This window comes from Rhinopithecus roxellana, chromosome 5 (assembly GCF_007565055.1).
Source record: "Rhinopithecus roxellana isolate Shanxi Qingling chromosome 5, ASM756505v1, whole genome shotgun sequence".
Lineage (NCBI taxonomy): Eukaryota > Metazoa > Chordata > Mammalia > Primates > Cercopithecidae > Rhinopithecus > Rhinopithecus roxellana.
Window position 1 is genome coordinate 125,995,280 of NC_044553.1, and position 24,039 is coordinate 126,019,318.

Genomic DNA, 24,039 nt, shown 5'->3' on the forward strand with positions numbered 1-24,039 from the left:
GGATTCCATGTTGTTTGTGGAAGTCTGCAGACATGACCCTGCCACCATGTGGTACCAATTTTGTCTGTGTCCTCGGGCCCCTGGAAGTGTCATCATTTACCCAGAATATGCTGAAACTCTGGGCCATGAGTGGGCCCTCGACACCCATTGAGTCAGGGTCCCCATTGGCGTATAGTATGTCCTGGGCTTACGCTGCTTTTCTGCACTTAGTCCATTAGAGTAAGTCATTAATACCCACATAGTTCCGGGTTGTCTGAAGGCCAGCATTTGCTGTGTCCAGCCCTCATCACTAGGAAGACCAGCTGTAGTACCTGAGCCTAAGGCAGTGGCAACTTCAAGAGACTGGTTCACTCAAAGGATATTTTTGGGAGAAAGATTTTTCTCTTTTTGTAGTAGTTGGTAACTTCAAGACTAAAGGTAAAAATGGGACTTTAGGGTTTTAAGAGAATTCTGTTGACAGCAGCTCACAAAAAGAAGACACATTTTTATCTTGAAGGATGTATTTGGAGCAGAGTGACTTTCACGAGAAGTTTGCTGGTGGTGATGTATGTGTGGATAGATCATCGGAATCTGTGACATGCCAGACTTTTGAGTTAACGCTGAGATCCTGCCTCTATCCTCATATTGACAAGCAGTATCTAGATTGCTGTGGAAATCTCATGCAAACTCTAAAAAAAGATTACAGGTAAAAGAGTAATTTAATTTTGGAAGTAGTAAATAGTTGATTGTACTTGAACAGTTGAGATTATTTTAAAATCTATTTCAATTCAGTTTTTATTAGAGTAGGAAATGGATATGCAGTAAACAACTTTTTAAGAGAAATCAATTGACCATCAATATTTTCTTAACTATGTTGTGAAACTTAATTCTGTATTTCTGAGAATCTTTCCCAAAACAAATACAGAAAAAGTTTTTACAAAAATTACAAAGTTTGTTATCAGAATGAAAAAGACTAAATTACTTAGTGATAGATGACTAGTTCTTGAAACTATGGCGTATCCATCAATATGGTGTATACATACCCACATATGAACTTTGTAAAGTTCATAAAAATCACAGCAATTTAAAAGCAGGATATGTAATATGGTAGGAACTAGGTTTTCTTAACGCGTAGAAAAGACAGGAAAGAAACATTCCAAAAATTAAATATTAATGATGGAAATCCACCATAAATGATGGGATTTGGATTTTTTTTGTTAACATTTTTGTGACTGCCCAATTTTCTATCATTTAGTTATAGAAGATAACCTTTGTGATGATGAAAACCTATGCTGTTTTTATTATTGGAACAAGTGTAATAGGTGTTAATATTTCTAATTTTAGTAAATGTAGAATGTAAACTTGTTTCACTAAAAACAGGGTACAAAGCCTGGTGTTGATCTGGAATCCTGCCTTACGAACACCAGAGATCTTTGCGTCACTCGTTTTCTCTCCATGCAGGTTGGTAGAATACTTGCAAGCCATGAGAAATTTTTTCTTAATGGAAGGAGGAGATACCATGTATGACTTCTACACATCCATTTTTGATAAAATAAGAGAAAAGGAAACGTGGCAGAATGTGTCTTTTCTTAATGTCCAACTCCAAGAAGCAGTAGGACAGCGTTATCCTGAAGATAGTTCACGGTAAAATATGGAAGCCACCTTTATTTAAATTAGTATAACATGAACTGTGTGCCAATAAGTCTTCTATGAATTACACAGATTATTTTATCCTCAGACTATTCCTATGAGTTTTACTAATATTATTTTACTTATTAGAAAATGGAGGCCAGCCACGGTGGCTCATACCTGTAATCCCAGCACTTTGGGAGGCAGAGGCGGTGGATCACCTGAGGTCAAGAGTTCAAGACCAGCCTAGCCAACATGGTGAAACTCCATCTCTACTAAAAATACAAAAAGCATGGTGGCAGGCACCTGGAATCCTGGCTACTTGGGAGGCTGAAGCAGGAGAATCGCTTGAACCTGGGAGGCAGAGGTTGCAGTGAGCCAAGATCACGCCACTGCACTCCGGCCTGGGCGACAAGAACGAGACTCCATTTTAAAAAAAAGAAAATTGAGGCAGAGGCTAGCTAAGTGAGTCTCCCACTAAACAAGAAAAGACGTTGAGATGCCACCATATGGCTAGGTGCAGTGGCTCATGCCAGTAATCCTAGCACTTTGGGAGGCCGAATTGGGAGGATTGCTTGAGCTCAGGAGTTTGCAACCAGACTGGGCAACATAGTGGGACCTCGTCCCTCCAAAAAAAGGACAAAGTTGCCACCATACAGCCTGTCAGGGTCTGATGGCCTCCTTCACATGGCTGGAGCCAGTGCTTCCTCTCTCTGAGCTCCCACATGTGAGGTTTATCAGTCCTGCCTCCTAGAGAATGCCCCTGACATCACAGAACTGGCTCAGACCTCCCCCATGGCCTCTGTCTCTCTCAGCCTCACTCCCTTCCACCAAAACAGACTTGACCCTCACCAGAGTGACCTCAGACCACCAGCAGTGACTTCCACCACTCATGCGTGTGATCGCCGTGGGTGGCTCCTAGCAAATGGACTAAGCTTTGTCTCGGAAGGGAGAAAGCTATTTCCTGTCTGGCTCCGTTTTCCCAGCCTCATGTCCTGCACACATACACACCACGTTCTCTCTCCTATCTCACTTTGCATTTCACGGATTTCAGGATATTTCTGGTGTCTGCATGTACTGTCCTCCCACCTCCCTGTGACATACTCTCCAATTCTTGGGCCCGGCAGAGGTCTGCTCACTCCTATATCTTCATGTGCTACACTGGGCTGGGAGTCCCTGGAGGGAAGAGAGATTGGCTTTCTATTGCCTGCTCAGTGCAGCAGCTAACTTAGTATTGATATTTGGTAGATGCCTGCTAAGCACTGAGTGAATGCATACATACCAGGCCATTAAGAGCTAAAAATTCTTTTTTTTTGAGATGGAGTCTCGCTTTGTCGCCCAGGCTGGAGTGCAGTGGTGCGATCTCGGCTCACTGCAAGCTTCGCCTCCAGGGTTCAGGCCATTCTCCTGCCTCAGCCTCTTGAGTAGCTGGGACTACTGGCTCCCGCCACCATGCCTGGCTAATTTTTTGTATTTTTACTAGAGATGGAGTTTCACTGTGTTAGCTAGGATGGTCTCGATCCGACCTCGTGATCTGCCTGCCTCGGCCTCACAAAGTGCTGGGATTACAGGTGTGAGCCACCGTGCCTGGCCAAAAGCTAAAAATTCTGACTAGTGCCTGTGTCATGATCAGCCAGTTCATAATCACACTGCCCTTTGACAATCTCTGGGTTGGAAGTTCACTCCCCACTTTAAACCTTCATATGCATCCAGGCATCCCCTCTTAGTGCCTCTGTGACTGTGGAAGAGGGCATCATTTCTCAGGAACCACTGATGGGACTATTTTGAGGATTAAATGAGCTAAGGACACATAATAGTGCCTGGCACTTGGACATTTTCTTTTTTTTTTTTTTGAGACGGAGTCTCGCTCTGTCGCCCGGGCTGGAGTGCAGTGGCCGGATCTCAGCTCACTCCAAGCTCCGCCTACCGGGTTCCCGCCATTCTCCTGCCTCAGCCTCCCGAGTAGCTGGGACTACAGGCGCCGCCACCTCGCCCGGCTAGTTTTTTGTATTTTTAGTAGAGACGGGGTTTCACCGTGTTAGCCAGGATGGTCTCGATCTCCTGACCTCGTGATCCGCCCGTCTCGGCCTCCCAAAGTGCTGGGATGACAGGCGTGAGCCACCGCGCCCGGCCTTTTTTCTAATTACTACCATTGTTGTGTCTCTTCTACAACTAAACTCATTAGGTAAAAGCTATCCCCTGTCTGTTATTTCTAAATCCAAATTTGAGCTCTGGAATATATGTTAGAAAAGATACATTTGTTGGAATGTTTGCATTTCTTTTATGAAATGCAGTATCTTTTGGGGAATATTATGTAAATGCTAATTATTTTAAAAGAGGATTTTTGTGTGACATAGTGCTTTCACAAACTAAAACTGAAATTTCTTTCTTTAGTCTGTCTATATCTTTTGAAAATGTTGACACAGCTAAGAAGAAACTGCCTGTTCATATCTTAGACGGTCTGACCCTCAGCTACAAGGTATATGCTTATATTCTTTGTATGAACAGTGTTTTCTACTGAAATTAAAACATGCAAGTAATTGGTTATTTCTGTTCTAATTGTGTTTTTGTTTAATAGGTCCCATGGCCCGTGGACATTGTTATAAGTTTGGAATGTCAAAAAATTTATAATCAAGTGTTTCTTCTCTTACTGCAAATAAAGTGGGCAAAATATAGTCTGGATGTTTTACTTTTTGGTGGTAAGATTTGTTTTCAGCAGATAAATTGTAATTTAATTTAATTTTAGCCCTTAATAAAAGAGGTTGGTGGGGAAGGGAAGCATATGGAGATCTGGAAAAAAGAAAAAAAAGAGGTTGGTGGTTGTCAATCATTTTTTATGTGTATAGAAATGCCAGAATGGTGCGTATTCTAGCAGGGGGTTTACGGATGTCAAATACCTGAAAGAAAGATCAGGAAGTTGTATGTACAGTTGATCTGAAATACAACAACTTGATTAGGAAAAGTGATACAGGGAACTTTTCCCACTGCACCTTCCAGAGGCACTGAGGTTCGGTTCCTGCCACCCCTGCCAGTGCTTTCTGTGGTGCCAGGGCCGCATCCCTCCGAGTTTCTGCCAAAAACAGGCATCATGGTGCAGTGGGGCTTGAGTTGATGCTCTTTCTGTCCACTTTGCTCTTCCAATCTTTTATAGAACTGGTTAGTACTGCGGAAAAACCACATCTTCAAGAAGGCCTTGTACATGAACAAGACACAGTTGCTCAGTTCGGACCACAAAAAGAACCAGTAAGACAGCAGATTCATCGCATGTTCCTCTTAAGAGTGAAGCTCATGCATTTCGTGAACAGCTTGCACAACTACATCATGACCAGGGTTTGTGCCTCTCCCATCTGCTTCAGTTCTATCGCCTTATCTATACAGTTGTTCATGGAGAATTACTCATAATGTGTTTATAAATACAAAATGCCTACAGACTGTGAAAACGGGACATGTAGCAAATTTGATCATAAAATAACATGGCAGTGGGAGGAATGTTTTTGTAATTGTACCGGAATATGTGTATCCAGAGGCCGCTGTCCCTCCTGCCCAGCAGCCCCTGGGGACAGGCACAGCCACAGCTCCTCTTCTGGAATTGAGCCACCGCGCCCGGCCCTTTTTTCTAATTACTACCATTGTTGTGTCTCTTCTACAACTAAACTCATTAGGTAAAAGCTATCCCCTCTCTGTTATTTCTAAATCCAAATTTGAGCTCTGGAATATATGTTAGAAATGCCACGTAGTCCTTTAGTGTTCAGTAGTGATGACAGCTGTCCCTAGAAAATGGCTCCAATGTTTAATAACAGCCAAAATCCACTGTGGTGTTTGGGAGGAAGATGCAGCCAGGTTATAGACTTTTTTCTTAAAAACAAGAGGTAACTCACTACAAAGTAAATGAAACTGTTTTTCTGGTACATCTAATAGCCAGTTCTAGAGGAAGTTTGAAAGAAGGGTTCAGAAATTGGAACAAGAGCGGTGTTATTAGAGGACAGTATGCATTTGGGGTTTGAATTGTTGTTTAGACCTATTTATACCTGGTCTGTGAGTTCTGAAAAGAACAGTGTTATTGAGGACAGTGTGCATTCGGCATTTGAATTGCTGTTTAGACCTGTTTATACCTGGTCTGTGAGTTCTGAAACCCACCTTGCTTTGGTGAAGTGAGCCGCTGAAGCCTGTGTTTTGGACAGGAAGGCTATGGCAGAGGGGCTCCATGTTTCCCCTGACTGCATTACTGACCTTCACAAGGTTGGCCTTCATTAAGCCCCTAAATGATAAGAGTTTAAGTTTTTTCTTAGTTTGTTTTTTATTTGAAGTATGCTTATACTCATTTTAGAGAAAGATCAGTGTATGAGAAAAGGAACTTAAGAAATAAATTCACTGTAATTATTTGTGTAAAAGTAACACATTTACTTGATTTTTTTTTTTTTAATCAATGTGTCTTATATACAGTTTAATGTACTTGCCCCTTCCTGCCAGGGAATCTGTTAGTCCAGACTTTGGCGATCACTCATTCACTGTGCCAGTGGGTGTCCTACAGGACTAACCCCCACCATCCTGTGGATCAGAACGCCAGAGTATCTAGGCAGCCTTTGAAGATGGTACTTTACGAAACTTTCTAGATTGTGATTATTGAAGGAAGAATTTGAGAGGAGTAGAAGAGCTTAGTAAAGAAGATTTGTGTGCAGCACACAAGTCCTCAAGGCTGCTGATTAAGCTTTTTATCTTTCTCTTCCAAGATTCTCCACAGTACAGGGCTGGAGTTTCAACATCAAGTCGAGGAAGCCAAGGATTTAGATCAGTTGATTAAAATTCACTATAGGTATCTGTCAACCATCCATGACCGGTGTCTGCTGAGAGAAAAGGTACATGAGATGTCTCTTGTAGATGTGGCCCCTGCTGGGCGAGTGGCGCTGTCTGCCTGCTTTGGAATTTTATGGTGATTAAGTAATGCTTCTGTCCTGTAGAATATTCTTTAAGGAAGAACCAGATCAAATGAGGTTACAAACAAATGCCCCAGGCCAGCCACAGTGGCTCATGCCTATAATCCCAGCATTTTGGGAAACTGAGGCAGGCAGATCTTATGAGGCCAAGAGTTCAAGACCAGCCTGGGCAACGTAGGAAGACTCTGTCTTTACAAAAAATTAAAAAGATTAGCAGACATGGTGGTGTACACCTGGAGGCCCAGCTACTTGCGAGGCTGAGGTGGGAGCATCGTTTGAGGCCAGTAGTTCGAAGCTGCAGTGAACTGTGATCACACCACTGCACTCTGCACTCCAGCTTGGGTAACAGAGCAAGACCTTGTCTCAAAAAGAAACAAGGAGGAGTGCCCTATTCATAGAAATTGTATCTAAGAGCAACATGAGAACTGTGTTTAATAGTCAGCACTCACTCTGCGTTACTCTTGGATTCAGTTGGAAAATCATGTCTGCAGTTAACAGTATGTCCACTTCACATGAATAGATGGAATTCCGTCATGTTAAAACCATTGGAATTCTTTATCCTAGTTTCATTGGTGAATTTAAATGGCCATCCCAGGAAAAGGTCTTAACAGTTTGTTCTGTTGGTTTGGCTCTACTGCTAATACCGCCTGTATATTCCATTCAGTGAATGCATGTGCCTGTTCCCAAGTGGGCATGGTTCAGAGCCTAGTACCCTTCCATATACATAGAAGGCAGTCACGGTGGTGAGGAGCTTTTTCTGTGATTCATTTAAAATAGGTGAAAGTGCTGGTATCAGTGTCCAAACCTAGTTACACAGTTTGTGTTCTGCGACTTTCGTCTCCAGGTCAGCTTTGTGAAAGAAGCTATCATGAAGGTGTTGAACTTGGCCCTCATGTTTGCAGACGGTTGGCAGGCAGGCCTGGGCGCTTGGCGGTAAGTATGTGACTTCTGAAGCATCTGCGCTCTAACCATTTCAGCTTCAGCTTCCCTTTTTTTAGAGACAACGTCTTCCCAGCCTCTCAGGAGGCTGAGAGAGGAGGATTGCTTGACCCCAGGAGTTCAAGACCAGCCTGGGCAACATAGCAAGACCCAGAGTTTAAAAAAAAAAAAAAAGTACAAGTCTTTTGTGAGAAGTAAAACATTTTTAAAAATCTGAGGTCTTCTAACTGAACAGGCAAACATTTTTAGATTACACTCATGTTATATTGTGTAGGTTTTGTTAATGTTTATCGTGGACACCTTCAAACAGAAGTGGCAAGGACAGTTGTGAACACCGTGCTGGCACCTGCTTCGGCTGTGCCAGTGAGGACAGCTCTGTCATGTCTGTGCCCACCTCCCCCGTCACACTTGCTGAATTATTTTAAACCGAATTCTGGACGTCATGCTAGACTGTTCTGCAAAGTTGTATTTTGGATGAGCTCTGAAAGATACTGTATTTTGAGTGTTCGTTATTCGCACACATCACATAGGCAAGTGCACTGAATCAAGGGACAGTGGACGCAGGAGCAGTTCCCTCCAGCACTGCCATCCTCTACTGTGAACCCCAGTGTATAGCTCAGTATTTTGTTACCTGTCCTGTTTGTGAAGTCAGTGCCACAGTAGTTCTGCTATTACTACCATGAAGGAAAAGCACATGTTTGGTTGACTGGGTTGTCACAATAATAGCCTGTACTTCCTCCATGTCAGTAAGGAGGTAAGAGTTCATTTGAGTGCTAATATAATTGAAAATCTCCTCTTGGCTGTACTCTGAATCTAGAAACTAAGATAGTAGATGAAGCCATCCTTGCGGGGATGGAAATAGAAGTCTTACTTGCTTTATATTGCTGACTCAAATGGTGGTGTGGCTGTGTTTTGAAAGGAATCTTTATCTTTAGAGTATACATTTATACTTATGAAATATTCATGACTGCAGTGCCCTGATGTCTCCGGTTTATTTCCGAATACTGTGGTGGAGCTGGGCGGTGTAAGCTTGGCACCTGGGTGGCACCTGCCATGGCTGGGCAGTGGGCCATGGAAGCCCCTTACGAAGTTCTCTCTTACATGTGTTCGATATTTCTCTTAAAAAAAAAGAAAGGCTGGGCGCAGTGGCGGCTTACGCCTGTAATTGCAGCACTGTGGGAGGCCAAGATAAGCAGATCTCCTGAGGTCAGGAGTTCAAGACCAGCCTGACCAACATGGAAAAACTCCGTCTCTCCTAAAAATACAAAATTAGCCAGGCGTGGTGGTGCATGCCTGTAATCCCAGCTACTCGGGAGGCTGAGGCAAGAGAATCGCTTAAACCAAGGAAGGCGGAGGTTGTGGTGTGGTGAGCCGAGATCACTACATTGCACTCCAGCCTGGGAAACAAGAGCGAAACTCTGTCTCAAAAAAAAAAAAAGCAGCTGGGCCGGACTCCGTGACTCACAACTGTAATCCCAGCACTTTGGGAGGCCAAGGAGGGCAGATCAACTGAGGTCAGGAGTTCGAGACCAGACTGACCAACATGGCGAAACCCCTGTCTCTACTAAAAATACAAAAATTAGCCAGACGTGATAGTGGGCATCTGTAATTCCAGCTACTCAGGAGGCTAAGGCAGGAGAATTGCTTGAACCCAGGAGGTGGATCGTGCCACTGCACTTCAACATGGGCGACAGAGCAAGACTCCATCTCAAAAAAAAAAAAAAAAGGCTTTTTAAAAATAATTTCAAATTTTAAGGTTTATATTCTTAATGTATTCTTTATTTCAAAGAGAACGTATGCTTGTAAACAATAAAAACAGAACTGTTTAAAGGAAAAGGGAGTGTCTTTGGTCCTCCTAGTTCCAGAACTAGATACTATCTGGAAACAGCACAGCACAGCTTTATATCCTAATGAACCTTCCTTTGAAACACTTTGACATTTTTTATTTTAAAGTAGGGTAGGATGCTATGTGTTTTATTTTATAATCTTTAGATTTAGGATTTTAAATCATTAAACCAAAACACATTTGAAATTACTCCACAGATATCTTAAAGCCTACATATAAACCCCCAATGCCCTCACTTAATTGAAATTTACTTTTATTCCTAGAATGGAATCTATAGAGAAAATGGAGTCTGATTTTAAAAACTGCCATATGTTTCTTGTAACCATTTTAAACAAAGCCGTCTGTAGAGGATCCTTTCCCCATTGTGAGTATATCATGTTAAAATGTTCTACCTCTGTATTTTCTTGTAACTAGGAGTATGTGTCATTGTTTTGTTACTGATCCCATGACGAATTAGAATTTCTCACCATTTCAAAACTGAAAAATCCCTTAGCAGTTGTCCCATGCTTTGAATTGCTTTTTAAGCATTACAGTGAGGGTGAGTGCATGTGGAATATTTGTAAGCCTGAGGATCTTACTTTCTGGTATGCCATTTGTTACAACAGATTTCTAAAACTCCTATTAAATAAAGTCGATGGCAGAATAGATTTCTGTCGCACTCCACTATCATGTAGTTTTTGTAACTTTCTTTTCAAAAGCTAGACTTCTTAAAAATTTTTTTAGGAATTTAAAGCTCCTGGCCTGGTGCGGTGGCTTACACCTGTAATCCCAGCACTTTGGGAGGCTGACTGAATCACTGGAGGTCAGGAGTTGGGAGAACAGCCTGGCCGACATGGCAAAACCCTGTCTCTACTAAAAATACAAAAATTAGCTGGACATGGTGGCACGTGCCTGAAATTTCAGCAAAACAGCAGGCTGAGGCAGGAGAATTGCTTGAACCCTGCGGGTGGAGGTTGCAGTGAGCCGAGATTGTACCATTGCACTCCAGCCTGGGCAACGGACTGGGACTCCATCTCGAAAAAAAAATTTTTTTTTCAACATTTAAACTTGTTGCTTTAACCTTATTTTTATTCTTCCCACAGTGGAATCTCTAGCGCTGTCACTCATGGCTGGCATGGAACAAAGTTAAATGTCTTCAGTGTGAGAAATGTCTCCAGCTTCATCATCATACATGTACATTTCCACCATGTGCAGCTGAAAAGTGAGAATCTTTTCATTTTGGTTTATTTGTAAAACTTGTCCACTGTCGGCCGGGCACAGTCACTCACGCCTCTAATCCCAGCACTATGGGAGGCCAAGGCAGGCGGATCACTTGAGCCCAGGAGTTTGAGGCCAGCCTGGGCAACATGGTGAAACCCTGTGTCTACCAAAAATACAAAATGTATCCAGACATGTTGGTGTGTGCCTCTCTAGCTACTCAAGAGGCCAAGATGGGAGGATTGCTTGAGCCCAGGAGGTCAAGACTGCAGTGAGCCATGATTGCACTACTGCAGTGCAACCTGGGTGACAGAGTGAGGTCCTGACTCAGAAAGAACCACTTGTCCGCAGTCCAGACAGATGGATTGTAGGTGGGTTTTCTGGAGATGAGTAGATGCTGTATAGAGTTGTATACATAAAATTGTGTCTAGTGCAAAGTGTATATAGGCTGTTTACTCTTATATTTCCTACTGTAAGATACAGATTTATGGTACTGATACCTTTAAATATAAATTATATCATATTTTGAAAATGTAATTCTGATATTCAAAATAAAGGACTTAAAATTATGTTATTATCCTTTTGCTGCTGTCCTTCAGTCACAGAAGCTTTTTATATAGAGTTTTACATGTTGTCTTCCCTAAAAGTTGTCTTAGATTTAGCTTTCCTACAAATGTTTATATTTTGGCTGGGTGTTGTCTCTCAAGCCTGTAATGCCAGCACTTTGAAAGGCTGAGGTGAGAGGACTACTTGAGGCCAGGAGTTCAAGACCTGCCTAGGCAACATATTGAGACCCTATCTCTACAAAAAAAACCTTAAAAATTAGCCAGGGGCCGGGCGCAGTGGCTACGCCTGTAATCCCAGCACTTTGGGAGGCCGAGGCGGGCAGATCATCTGAGGTCAGGAGTTCAAGACCAACCTGGCCAACATGGTGAAACCCCATCTCTACTAAAAATACAAAAAATTTAGCCGGGCATGGTGGCACATGTCTGTAATCCCAGCTACTTAGGAGGCTGAGGCAGGAGAATCACTTGAACCCAGGAGGCAGAGGTTGCAGTGAGCCTAGATTGCGCCACTGCACTCCATCCTGGGTGACAGAGCAAGACCCCCCCCCCCCCCAAAAAAAAAAAATTAGCCAAGCATGGTGGCATGTGCCTATGGTTCCAGCTACTTGGGAGGCTGAGGTGGGAGGATCGCTTGAGACCAGGAAATCGAGGCTGCAGTGAGCCATGATTGCATCACTGCACTCCAGCCAGGATAACAGAGCAAGATCTTGTCTCCAAAAAAAAAAGGAAGAAATGTTTATATGTTTTATGTGCCTGAGAAGTTCCACATGGAAAATAGCTTCAACCAATAGTGATAAATGTAAAAGGCCAACTTCACTTAGGACCAACTGTTGGTACATATTATTGTTTGGTATTTCTTTGTTTTTTGAAATGGAGTCTCACTCCATTACCTAGGCTGGAGTGCAGTGGCACGATCTCGGCTCACTGCAAGCTCTGCCTCTTGGATTCAAGTGATTCTCCTGCCTCAGCCTCCTGAGTAACTGGGATCTCAGGCGTGCACCACCACGCCCAGCTGATTTTTGTATTTTTAGTAGAGACAGGGTTTCGCCTTGTTGGCCAGACTGGTCTCGAACTCCTGGCCTCAGGTGATCCACCTGCCTCAGCCTCCCAAAGTGCTGGGATTACAGGCATGAGCCACCGCGCCCGGCAATATTTCTGAGCAATTTTTATGAGCTAACCAGTTATATTTTGAATAAGATTATGCTTGCTATTCCATTTTTCCATATTTTCTTTTTATACTTTTTGCATGTGTATTAGGCTCCTCCAGATAAATGGAACAAATAGGATATAGATAGAGATATAGAAAGAGACTTCTCGTGAAGTAGTGGCTTATGCAGTGCTGGAGGCTGAGAAGACCCATGGTCTGCGGTCTGCAAGCTGGAGGCCTGGGACAGCCAGTGGCATAGTTCTCGGTCAAACCTGAAGATCTAAGAACAAGGAGAGCCAGTGGTGTCCCGGGTCTGAGTTCAAGGGCTGGAGAACCAGAGAGTGCCACTGTTGGAGGGGAGGAGAAGATGGACATCCCAACTCAAGCAGAGAGCAAATCTGCCCTTCCTGTCTCTGCCTTTTGGTTCTGTTCAGGCCCTCAGCAGATTGATCATGCTCGTCCTCATTGATGAAGGTGCTCTTTGCTCATTCTGCCAATTGAAACGCTAACCTCTTCCAGAAACACTCACAGACACAGCCCCAAGTAATGTTTTCCCAGCCATCTCAGCATCCCTTGCCCCAGTCAGGTGACACATAAAGTCAGCAACCATCACAGCATGTCTCTTAACACTTACGACTTAGTACGATACCATTTATTTCTTTCTGAAAAATAACCACTGAATTCCAAATAGCCTTAGCAGCAAAGAACCAGGGCACCCTTGCCCTTAGACACAATCTCTTGTGGCATCAGTGTTTCCTGCATATAGAAGGCAAAATCGGGAGTTCAGCCCATTCACATCCTAGGTTTTACTCAGAAGTCTCAGGAGAAATTCACTGGGGAGGCCTTCAAATGAAAGCTGCTTCCAAGACTCAGGAAAATACGATTGTATAGCCCAACAGCTGTAAGACACATGAAGTCACTTGTGACCTGGTTCTGTAAGTCCAAATCCTATGGGAATTGATGGAGCATCTATTCCTGTAAGGCTGTCGTCATGAGGTAATCAACTTTTAAATAATGGGCCAGACGTGGTGGCTCACGCCTGAAATCTCAGCACTTTGGGAGGCCAAGATAGGTGGATCACCTGAAGTCAGGAGTTCGAGACCAGCCTGGCCAACATGGCAAAACCCTGTCTCTACTACAAATACAAAAATTAGCCAGGCATGGTGGCATGCACCTGTAATCCCAGCTACTTGGGGCTAAACCAGGAGAATCTCCTGAACCCAGGAGGCAGAGGTTGCAGTGAGTCGAGATTGTGCTGCTGCACTCCAGCCTGGGCAACAGCGAGACTGTGTCTCAAAAAAAAACTTAAAAAATGATAGTCTAGTAGCTCTTTCGGTAAAGCTTTTTATACTTAACAAAAATCATCACATCAAACTACCAAAACACATTCTTTCATAAACAGAATTATCGGGGTTTTCTAAACCTGGGATAGAAAGTTTGTTTACTGGATGTTGAGGAAAGGAAATATTTTCATTTTAAAAAATTAGTATTTGTAATTTGTTGTTACTTCAACTAAGATTTCATTCTGTACCTGTATTTGCACTTTTGTTGAGACTTAGAGCTCTCAAGTGAAGATTAGCAAGTTTAAACTGGGGAAGAACAGACTACACACTGGCACCGATACTGAGATGGAATGAGATGTGGAGCAGGGCCCTGCGGACAGCACAGAGCAGAGCAATGGGCCGGAGCTGAGAGTGTCTGCAATGCAGAGGAGCAGAACTGGCCATCAGGTGGTCCTGTGTAGGACTGAGATGGCCAGGCCTGTCTACCCCTCAGTCTGTCACTGGCTGAAGGTCCTTGGGAAGAGTGTGCCTCTGCAGCGGAGGGGCTGAGGGGCCGGCAGTCCCACGTGGAGGGCTCTGGACGTCACATCATCATGTCAGCTACATTCATCAAGTGCCGCTTGAGTTTTCTGAGTGAAAAGACATCTTTATAGTGAATCTGACCAAGAGCTGTCCCGTCACTCGTGTGTCTGGAGAAGCTGGCGCTGTGGGGCACATTGCCCTGTTGTATGTGTAAAATGGATTGGGTCTCTCCATTTTTCTTATGGCTCTATTTGACCTTCTAAAGACCTTTTTTTAAAATTGTAAGTGGTTTTCCAGACAGGCGTGTAAGAAGCCAGTACGTTGTGATTCCCATCTTCCCAAGAAAAAAAACAAAAATTAACATGACATTGGAAATACCTATTTTCTAGGAATGTATTTGGTACAATATATACAATTCCTTTATGAAGAAAACCACAAAGCATTACTCAGAGATTAAAGACCAAAATAGGCTCACATCCGTAATCCTAGCACTTTGGGAGGTCGAGGCGGGTAGGTCACCTGAGGTCAGAAGTTCAAGACCGGCCTGGCCAACATGGTGAAACCCCATCTCTACTAAAAATACGAAAATTAGCCAGGCATGGTGGCAGGCACCTGTAATCCCAGCTCCTCGGGAGGCTGAGGCAGGAGAACCGCTTGAACCTGGGAGACGGAGGTTGCAATGAGCCGAGATTGCACCATTTCACTCCAGCCTGGGCAAGTGAAACTTGGTCTCAAAAAAAACACCGGGCTGGGTGCGATGGTTCACACCTGTAATTCCAGCACTTTGGGAGGCCGAGACGGGCAGCTCACAAGGTCAGGAGATCGAGACCATCCTGGCTAACATGGTGAAACCCCATCTCTACTAAAAATACAAAAAAAATTAGCCGTATATGGTTATATGAAGGACCTAGAGTAGCCAGAGTAATCTGGAAGGACAGGAACAACGTTAGAGGACTTACATTATCTGACTTCAAGGCTTTTTTTTTTTTTTTTTTTTTTTTGAGATGGAGTCTTGCTCTGTCGCCCAGGCTGGAGGGCAGTGGTGGGATCTCGGCTCACTGCAAGCTCCGCCTCCCAGGTTCACACCATTCTCCTGCCTCAGCCTCCCTAGTAGCTGGGACTACAGGCACCCGCCACCACGCCTGGCTAATTTTTTGTATTTTTAATAGAGACAGGGTTTCACTGTGTTAGCCAGGATGGTCTCGATCTCCTGACCTCGTGATCCACTCGCCTCAGCCTCCCCAAGTGCTGAGATTACAGGCGTGAGACACCGCGCCTGGCGATTTCAAGGCTTTTTAAAGCTAGAGTAATCAATATAGTATGGTACTGGCAAAACGATACACAAATAGATCAATGAAGCAGAATAGAGTCCAGAAATACACGCTCAATTGAGGTTTTTCTTTTTACTAAGACACCAAAAAATGTAATAGAGAAAGGAAAATGTTTAAATAACTAGTGCTGGAACTAGATAACTGTAAAAGAAGAGTGAACTTTTACCTCATACCATAAACAAGAATTAATTTGACATGCACCGTGGACTTCAGTGTGAAAGCTGGGGCCAGGCACGGTGGCTCCCACTTGTAATCCCAGCACTTTGGAAGGCCAAGGTGGGCAGATCTCCTGAGGTCAGGAGTTCGAAACCAGCCTGGCCAACGTGGTGAAACCCCCATCTCTACTAAAAATACAAAATTAGCCGGGAGTATGCCTGTAATCCCAGCTACTCGGGGAGGCTGAGACAGGAGAATCACTTGAACCCAGGAGGCGGAGGTTGCAGTGAGCTGAGATCACACCACTGCTCTCCAGCCTGGGCAACAAGAGCGAGATTGTCTTTAAAAAGAAAAACAAGGGCCGGACACAGTGACTCATGCCTGTAATCCCAGCACTTTGGGAAGCCGAGGCAGGTAGATCATGAGGTCTGGAGTTTGAGACCAGCCTGGCCAACGTGGTGAAACCTCATCTCTACTAAAAACAAAAATTAGCCGGTCGTGGTGGCACACACCTGTAATCCCAGCTACTCAGGAGGCTGACACAAGAGAATTGCTTGAACCTCAGGGGCGGAGCTTGCAGTGAGCTGAGATCGTGTCACTGCACTCCAGCCTGGGCGACAGAGTGAGACTCTGTCTCAGAAAAAAGAAAAAGAAAAAAATATATATGAAAGCTGGAACTGGAAAAAACAGAACGTGGAAGTTAGAACTAGAAAGCTTCTAGAAGCAAACATGGGAAAGCAACACCACAAACTTGGGGTAGGCAAAGATTTCTTACATAAATTCAAAAAAGGGGCCGAGCACGGTGGCTCACGCCTGTAATCCCAACACTTTGGGAGGCCAAGGTGGATGGATCACCTGAGGTCAAGAGTTCCAGACCAGCATGACCAGTATGGGGAAACCCCGTCTCTACTAAAAATACAAAAATCAGCCGGCTGTGGTGGCACACACCTGTAGTCGCAGCTACTCAGGGGGCTGAGACAGGAGAATCGCTTGAACCCAGGAGGCAGAGGTTGTAGTGAGCCGAGATCATGCCACTGCATTCCAGCCTGGGCAACAGAGCAAGACTCCATCTCAAAAAAAAAGAAATATTGGTGAATTAGACATCACCAAAAAACATTGCTAGGAAAATGGTAATACAGGCCATAGACTGGGAGAGAACATTTCCCCTTACCCCTTTTCAGGAACCATGTCATGCCCAGAGGCAACCACTGTTGCCCAGGGTGTCCAGCAGTAACTATGTTCGGAGTGTATTAAGGCATTTAAAATGAGTAAGACAAGCTTTTTTATTATTATTATTATTTCATTGATGCAAGATCTTGCTCTGTTGCCCAGGCTGGAGTGCAGTGACACAGTCTTGGCTCACTGAAGCCTCAACCTCCCGGGCTCAAGCACTCCTCCCTCGGTCTCCTGAGTAGTGGAGATTACAGGTATGCACCACCATACACGGCTAACCTTTTTTTTTTTTTTTTTAAAGAGATGGGTTTTCAGCCGGGTGCAGTGGCTCATGCCTGTAATCCTAGCACTTTGGGAGGCTAAGGCGGGCCAATCACTTGAGGCCAGGAGTTCGAGACCCACCTGGCCAACATGGTGAAACTCCATCTCTACTAAAAATACAAAAAAATAGCTGGGCGTGGTGGCAGGCACCTGTAGTCCCAGCTACTCTGGGGAGGCTGAGGCATGAGAATTGCTTAAACCTGGGAGGTGGAGGTGGGAGTGAGCCAAGATCACACAACACCACTATAGCCTGGGTGACAGAGTGAGACTCTGATTGAAAAGTTAAAGAAAAAATCAAAAAGACGAGGTCTCACCATGTTCCCCGGCTGATCTGAATTCCTGGGCCCAAGTAGTCCTCTGGCCTCAGCCTCCCAAAGTGCTGGGATTACAGGTGTGCGCCACTGCACCCAACCCAAGACATTTTTTTTAATGAGCACAAAGAGGCAAGGAAGGCACAAAAATGGCCAATTAAACCACACGAGCACCAAAGCCTCTGGCATGGCTAAAATAAAAAGACCGAGATGTCAAATAATTGTCAAGGATTTAGAGCAACTGGAAATTACAAGATGGTACAAGCACTTGGGGAAACTATATGGCATTTTCTCACAAAGGTTAACATGTATCTACGCCTGAGAAGCAGCAGTTCACCCTTAGGTATTTATCCAAGAGGAATTTTTTAATGTGTCCACATTAAAAAGATTTGTATCTGAATATTCATAAGAGCTAAAAGCTAGAAACATCCTGATGACCGTGAAGAGGTAGATGGATCAACAGTGAAGTATATGCACGCAGTGGAATGCAATTCAGCTGTGAAAACGCACAGCAAATCCACATAACAACATAAGGGAATTCCAGGAACTTTATGCCGGAAAAAAAAGCCAGACTTAAAAGGATCCATTATTTAACTGGTAAAACTAGTTTCCAGTGATAGAAATTCCAACAGTGGTTGTCTGTGGGCCATGACGTGTTACCTGAAAAGGGGTTAGAGGGAAATTTCTGGGGGTGATGGGTGCATTCTGTGTCTTCATTGGTTCCACAGGTACATGCATGTGACAAAACTATTGAACTCTATCAAGGGTGGGGCTGGGTGTGGAGCAACTGGAAATTTCTTCATTTTTTATTTTTATTTTTATTTTTTGAGATGGAGTCCTGCTCTGTCCCCCAGGCTGGAGTGCAGTGGCGCGATCTCGGCTCACTCCGCCTCCCAGGTTCACGCCATTCTCCTGCCTCAGCCTCCCGACTAGCTGGGACTACAGGCGCCCACCACCGTGCCCGGCTAATTTTTTTTTTTTTTTTTTTTTGTATTTTTAGTAGAGACGGGGTTTTACCATGGTCTTGATCTCCTGACCTCGTGATCCACCTGCCTCAGCCTCCCAAAGTGCTGGGATTACAGGCGTGAGCCACCACGCCCGGCAACAACTGGAAATTTCTTACATTACTGGTGGAAATGCAGATGGTACAGCCAATTTGGTTTTTTTTTTGGTTTTTGTTTTGTTGGGGTTTTTTTATTGTTTGTTTTTTATTTTGTTTTGTTTTGTTTTTTGAGACAGAGCCTCCCTCTGTCACCTAGCCTGGATTGCAGTGGTGCAATCTCACCTGGAGTGTGTTTTCAGATGACTTTCCTAGCAGCACATCCCAGGAGGTTTCTTAGGTCATACAATGTCTTCAAAGCTGCAGGTGGCTTTGGGCCAGGTGCCCTCCTATGGGGGCCATGAACAAGGTGGAACCAGACACCAGCACGGTGCTTCCCAACAGAATCCAGGGGTCACTTCTGCTTTTGTAATTGAATAAGTAAAACAGCATCTGAATGATCTTTTAATTTGTATTTCTTTTATTTTTAAAATTTTTATTTTATTTTATTTTATTTTATTTTATTTTATTTTATTTTATTTTTTTGAGACAGAGTCTCGCTCTGTTGCCCAGGCTGGAGTGCAGTGGCACAATCTCAGCTCACCTCAACCTCTGCCTCCCGGGTTCAAGTGATTCTCCTGCCCTAGTCTCCTGAGTGGCTGGGACCACAGATGCACGCCAGCATGCCCAGCTAATTTTTGTATTTTTAATAGAGACGAGGTCTCACCATGTTGACCAGGCTGTTCTTGAACTCGACCTCAAGTGATCCATCCACCTCAGCCTCCCAAGGTGCTGGGATTACAGGCGTGAGCCACCGCCCCCGGCCTTATTTTTAAAATATAGATGAGGTCTTGCTATGTTGCCCGGGGTGGTCTCAAACTTTGGGGCTCAAGCACAATCCTGCATTGGCCTCCCAAAGTGCTGGGATTACAGGTGTGAGCCACTGTGCCCAGCCTTGGTACAGCCAATTTGGAAGAGTTTTTCAGTTTTTTACACTGTTAAACATATCTGTATTAAACATGTTTTTACAATGTTAAACAACTTCTCACCCAGCAATCTCACTCCTAGGTGTTTACCCAAGAGAAATGAAATGTATATTCAGACAAAAACCTGTACACAAATGTTTGTAGTGGTTTTACGAATAAGTGCCAAAACTAGAAATGGTCCACATGACCATCAACTGGTGAATGAATAAACAGCTTCAATTTACCCAGTGGAATACTGCGCAGAAAGGAAACAAGACCTTGTAACAACTTGGATGAGTCTCAAACTGCTTGACTTTTCTGAATGAGAACATCTTTACACGGAATGTAACAAAGCTGTTCCTTTGCTCATGTGTGTGGAAAAGCTAAGGCCATGCTACACATTGCCCTATCCTATGTGTAAAATGGACTGGGACCAGGCGCGGTGGCTCACGCCTGTAATCCGGCATTTTGGGAGGCCAAGGCAGGCGGATCATTTGAGGTCAGGAGTTTGAGACCAACCTGGCCAACATGGTGAAACCCCATCTCTACTAAAAATACAAAAAAAAAAATTAGCCAGGCGTGGTGGTGGGCACCTCTAATCCCAGCTCCTTGGGAGGCTGAGGCAGGAGAATCGCTTGAACCTGGGAGGCAGAGTTGCAGTGAGCCGAGATCGCACCATTGCACTCCAGCCTGGGTAACAAGAGCGAAACTTCATCCTAAAAAAGAAGAAGAAAAAAAACCTACTGTTGGAGAGATTCTGTGAGACACACCCTTAATCTATCCACAGAGCCTTTAGTGTCACTAATGGGTACTCTGAGGTACCATTTATTAATCTTTTTGACATCAGACGCTCAGTGGGTCACACCTGTAATCCCAGCACTTTGGGAGACCAAGGCAGGAGAATCGCTTAAGCCCAGGAGTTTGAGACCAGCCTGGCCAACGTGGTGAAATCCCATCTCTACTAAAAATACAAAAATTAGCTGGGCATGGTGGTGCACGCCTGTAATCCCAGCTACTCAGGAGGCTGAGACAGGAGAACCACTTGCACCCCTCAAGCCAGGAGGCAGAGCTTGCAGTGAGCCGAGATCGCACCATTGCACTCCAGCCTGGGATAACAGAGTGAGACTCCGTCTCAGAATTTAAAAAGAAAATAAAAGTTAGGCCTGGTAGCGCACACCTGTAGTCCCAGCCACTTGGGGGCTGAGGTGGGAGGATTATTTAAGCCCAGAAGATTGAGGCTCTAGTGAGCTTGATTGTGCCACTGCACTCCAGCCTGGGCGGCAGAGTGAGTTCGTGTCTCAAAACAAAAAGAGTTTCCAGTTGGGCGCAGTGGCTCACACCTGTAATCCCAGCACTTTGGGAGGCAGAGGCAGGCGAATCACAAGGTCAGGAGTTCGAGACCAGCCTGACCAACATGGTGAAACCTCGCCTCTACTAAAAATACAAAAGTTAGCCAGGCATGGTTGTGCACGCCTGTAATCCCAGCTACTCAGGAGGCTGAGGCAGAATCGTTTGAACCCGGGAGGTGGAGGTTGCAGTGAGCCGAGATTGCACCACTGCACTCCAGCCTGGGTGACAGAACGAGACACTGTCTCAAAAAAAAAAAAAAGTTTCCAATCACATCCTGAGCATCGTCTCTAGAACACATTTTCTTGGCAGTGCCATATAGTTTATCCCTGCTCGACAGTCATTTTCTTATTTTAGCATCATTTGCCATATGGGGAGGCTAAAACATTTCGAAACCATTAATTCTGTCTCCTTTTTGGTTAAAATCTTTCTCTTAGTTAATGCACTCCTCTCACATTTTACTATAACCAGCAGGAAGAAACCAGGCAGCATCTTCAATACTTTGCTTGGAAAATCTCATTAGCTAGGTCATCCCATTTATTAGGTATAGTCTTTTTTTTTTTTTTTTTTTTTTTGAGGCGGAGTCTCACTCTGTCGCCCAGGCTGGAGTGCAGTGGCGCGATCTCAGCTCACTTAAAGCTCCGCCTCCCGGGTTCACGCCATTCTCCTGCCTCAGCCTCCCGAGTAGCTGGGACTATAGGCGCCCGCCACCTGGCCCGGCTAATTTTTTGTATTTTTAGTAGAGACGGGGTTTCACCGTGTTAGCCAGGATGGTCTCGATCTCCTGACCTCGTGTTCCACCCGCCTCGGCCTCCCAAAGTGCAGGGATTACAGGTGTGAGCCACTGCGCCCGGCCTTATTAGGTATATTCTGTCCTATCCATGTAACTTCAGGTAACAGCAGGGCTCAACTTTCTGCTGCTACTTAGTGAAAGTCTTCCTTCAATTTCCAATAACATTTTTCTCACTTTCTTTTAAGCCCTCTTCAGCAATGTCCTCAAAGTCCAAAGTCTAAGAACAGTGTGTTCAAAGCACTTTTGTGTCATCAACACTCTCCTCAAACTCTGGTCCCAGAGCCACGCCCACTTAGGTTTTGCTGCAGCAGCATCTCCTCTCTGTACCAAAATCTGTATGTCCAAGAGCAGAACCATTAATATACATGTGTGTGAGACATACATACATGTATATGTGTGTGTATAATATCACCCATACTTGTGGATAATGGTGGACTTGCTGCGGGCTTTGCTCTTACACAGTTAATTGTGTAAACTGATTAATCCGTTTCCATAGGGCTGCCTATTGTCTGCATTTGACGCTGGAGCCTGCTGTCCACAAGGCTTGCATCAGGAAAGGAAGATGGATGTAAAGTGAGAAGAAGGAACAAGCTGGCATGCCCATTGTGTGCTGGGGCCCCGGGGGGGGGACCCAAACCTGCGTCAGTTCTTGCTGCTTCTGGCCATGGTGGTGTGGAGGTGCTGCAGAGGCTAGGGCCTCTCATCGTGATGATGAGCCAGATGCCTCCTTCGGGAGCCAGAGGATCCAGAGTCAACGAAAATAAAACTTCAGGACTGTCTGAATTTATTGTGCCAGGGAGGAAGTTGAGCCCTAGAGACTGTCAGGTTGCATCACTGCAGTTCTTCTCAGATTCACTCTCTTCCTCATTGTTCTTGTTCTGTAAATGGCTAAGAGGGACCAGAGACCAGACGTCCCCGCTTCCAACCACTGGTTTTGTTATACATGAACTGCCTCTTTCCTGTCCTGTATCTGATGCGGACCAGACGGTGCTCAAGACCCTATCACTAGTACCTCTTCCATGTGGAATGTTAAATATGCCTTGCCAGGAAGAAAAAGACCAACTTGACTAATCAGATCCTCATAACTATGCATGAAGTCTGACAGAGAGAGATGTTCAAATGTTGTTACACTTCCCTAACCTTTGTCTGAATAAGCATTCCCAAACAGCTACACTTTGGAACACTGACTTCTGTTCTTTGACATCTGTAGGCCGGGTGCGGTGGCTCACGCCTGTAATCCCAGCACTTTGGGAAGCCAAGGCGGGTGGATCACCTGAGGTCAGGAGTTCAAGAGCAGCCTGGCCAACATGGAGAAACCCGTCTCTACTACAAATACAGAAAATTAGCCGGGCGTGTTGGTGCACGCCTGTAATCCCAGCTACTCAGGAGGCTGAGGCAGGAGAATCACTTCAACCTGGGAGGCGGAGGTTTCAGTGAGCTGACATCGCGCCACTGCACTCCAGCCTGGTGACCACGCGAGACTCCGTTTCAAAAAAAAAAAAAATAGTAATTTATTATAAGGAAGTCCTTATACTGTTGCCTGTGGCTGCTGTAACACATTACCATAAACCTGGTGGCTTAAAACAACAGATATTCATTCTCTTGAAGTTCTGGAGGCCCGAAGGCCAAAATTTAAGGGAGCAATAGGGCCATGCCCCCTCCATTCTTTGCCTCCCCAGTTTCTGGGGGCTGCCAGCATTCTATGACTGTGACTGTGGCTGCTTCACTCCCCTCTCTGTGTTCACACTGCCTCTTTCTGGGTCTGCTCTCTGCGCGTCAGTTGTAAGCACACTGTTTATTGGATTTAAGGCTCCTTCGGATAATCTAAGATGATTCCATCTCAATAACTTAGTCATATCTGCTAAGACCCTTTTTCTTCATATAAGGTAACTCTTAAGTCTGTTAGGACTTCTATAACAAAGCACCATAGACTGGGTGGCTATAAACAGGAGAAATGTATTACTCACAGTTCTGCAAGCTGAGCACCCAAGATCACGGCACCACCGAGTTGGTGTCTGGTGAGGGAATGGAGGAATTTGAATCCAAAAATGCATGCTGTGTTTCATGCTGGAGGACAGCCATCTCCCTGTTCCGCTGGTGTTTGTTTCTCTACCTGTTACTTCTGCTTTCTCACCTTTCTTTGCTGTGCTTTTCCTGTAGTGGTTGGAAGGTGGATGCTCACAGATTCCAAACGCACGCGACCAGTTCTTGGCTCCAGCCTCGGCCTGGGTTCCCCAGAAATACAACCTGAGACAAAGCCGTAGGTGCCTCCACTCTGAGATGGGGCGCAGTGCCCGTAGTGGGAGTCAGAGAGTGCTCTAGCAGGAGGAGGAGAGAGATGGAGGGGGAGGAGGGGGAGAGCTGATGGATGTGGGGCCATCTCAGTAAGCTGGCACTGCTCAGTGTGCCTGCCCCGCCTCTCGGGATGTCCCTAGAAGCCATGTGGACTGCATCAGGAAGGAAAGAGGAATTTGCCTGTGAGTGCCTCTCGTTAGTCAAAGGTGCAGGGAATGTTAAGTCTGCACAGCCGCATGGGTTATGTGTGATTTCGGAGGACTCTG

The 24,039-nt window shown here is 44.9% G+C and overlaps 1 protein-coding gene across 5 annotated transcripts in view; it reads left to right on the forward strand.

Annotated features, from left to right (window-relative positions):
* Positions 1–11,093, forward strand: part of TUBGCP5 (tubulin gamma complex associated protein 5) — a 43,145-nt gene extending 32,052 nt beyond the window's left edge. For 3 of the 5 annotated variants that reach the window (XM_030931171.1, XM_030931172.1, XM_030931173.1), the window contains 8 exons: positions 497–685; positions 1,441–1,623; positions 4,003–4,087; positions 4,187–4,307; positions 4,760–4,938; positions 6,339–6,464; positions 7,387–7,475; positions 9,591–9,987. In XM_030931171.1, coding sequence (XP_030787031.1) covers positions 497–685; positions 1,441–1,623; positions 4,003–4,087; positions 4,187–4,307; positions 4,760–4,938; positions 6,339–6,464; positions 7,387–7,475; positions 9,591–9,741 — 1,123 coding nt within the window. In that variant the 3' untranslated portion in view covers positions 9,742–9,987. Of the gene's footprint in view, positions 1–496; positions 686–1,440; positions 1,624–4,002; positions 4,088–4,186; positions 4,308–4,759; positions 4,939–6,338; positions 6,465–7,386; positions 7,476–9,590; positions 9,988–10,409 lie in introns of those variants that run through there. The other 2 variants (XM_010362172.2, XM_010362173.2) reach the window with 2 other exon arrangements.
* The last annotated feature ends 12,946 nt before the right edge of the window (positions 11,094–24,039 follow it).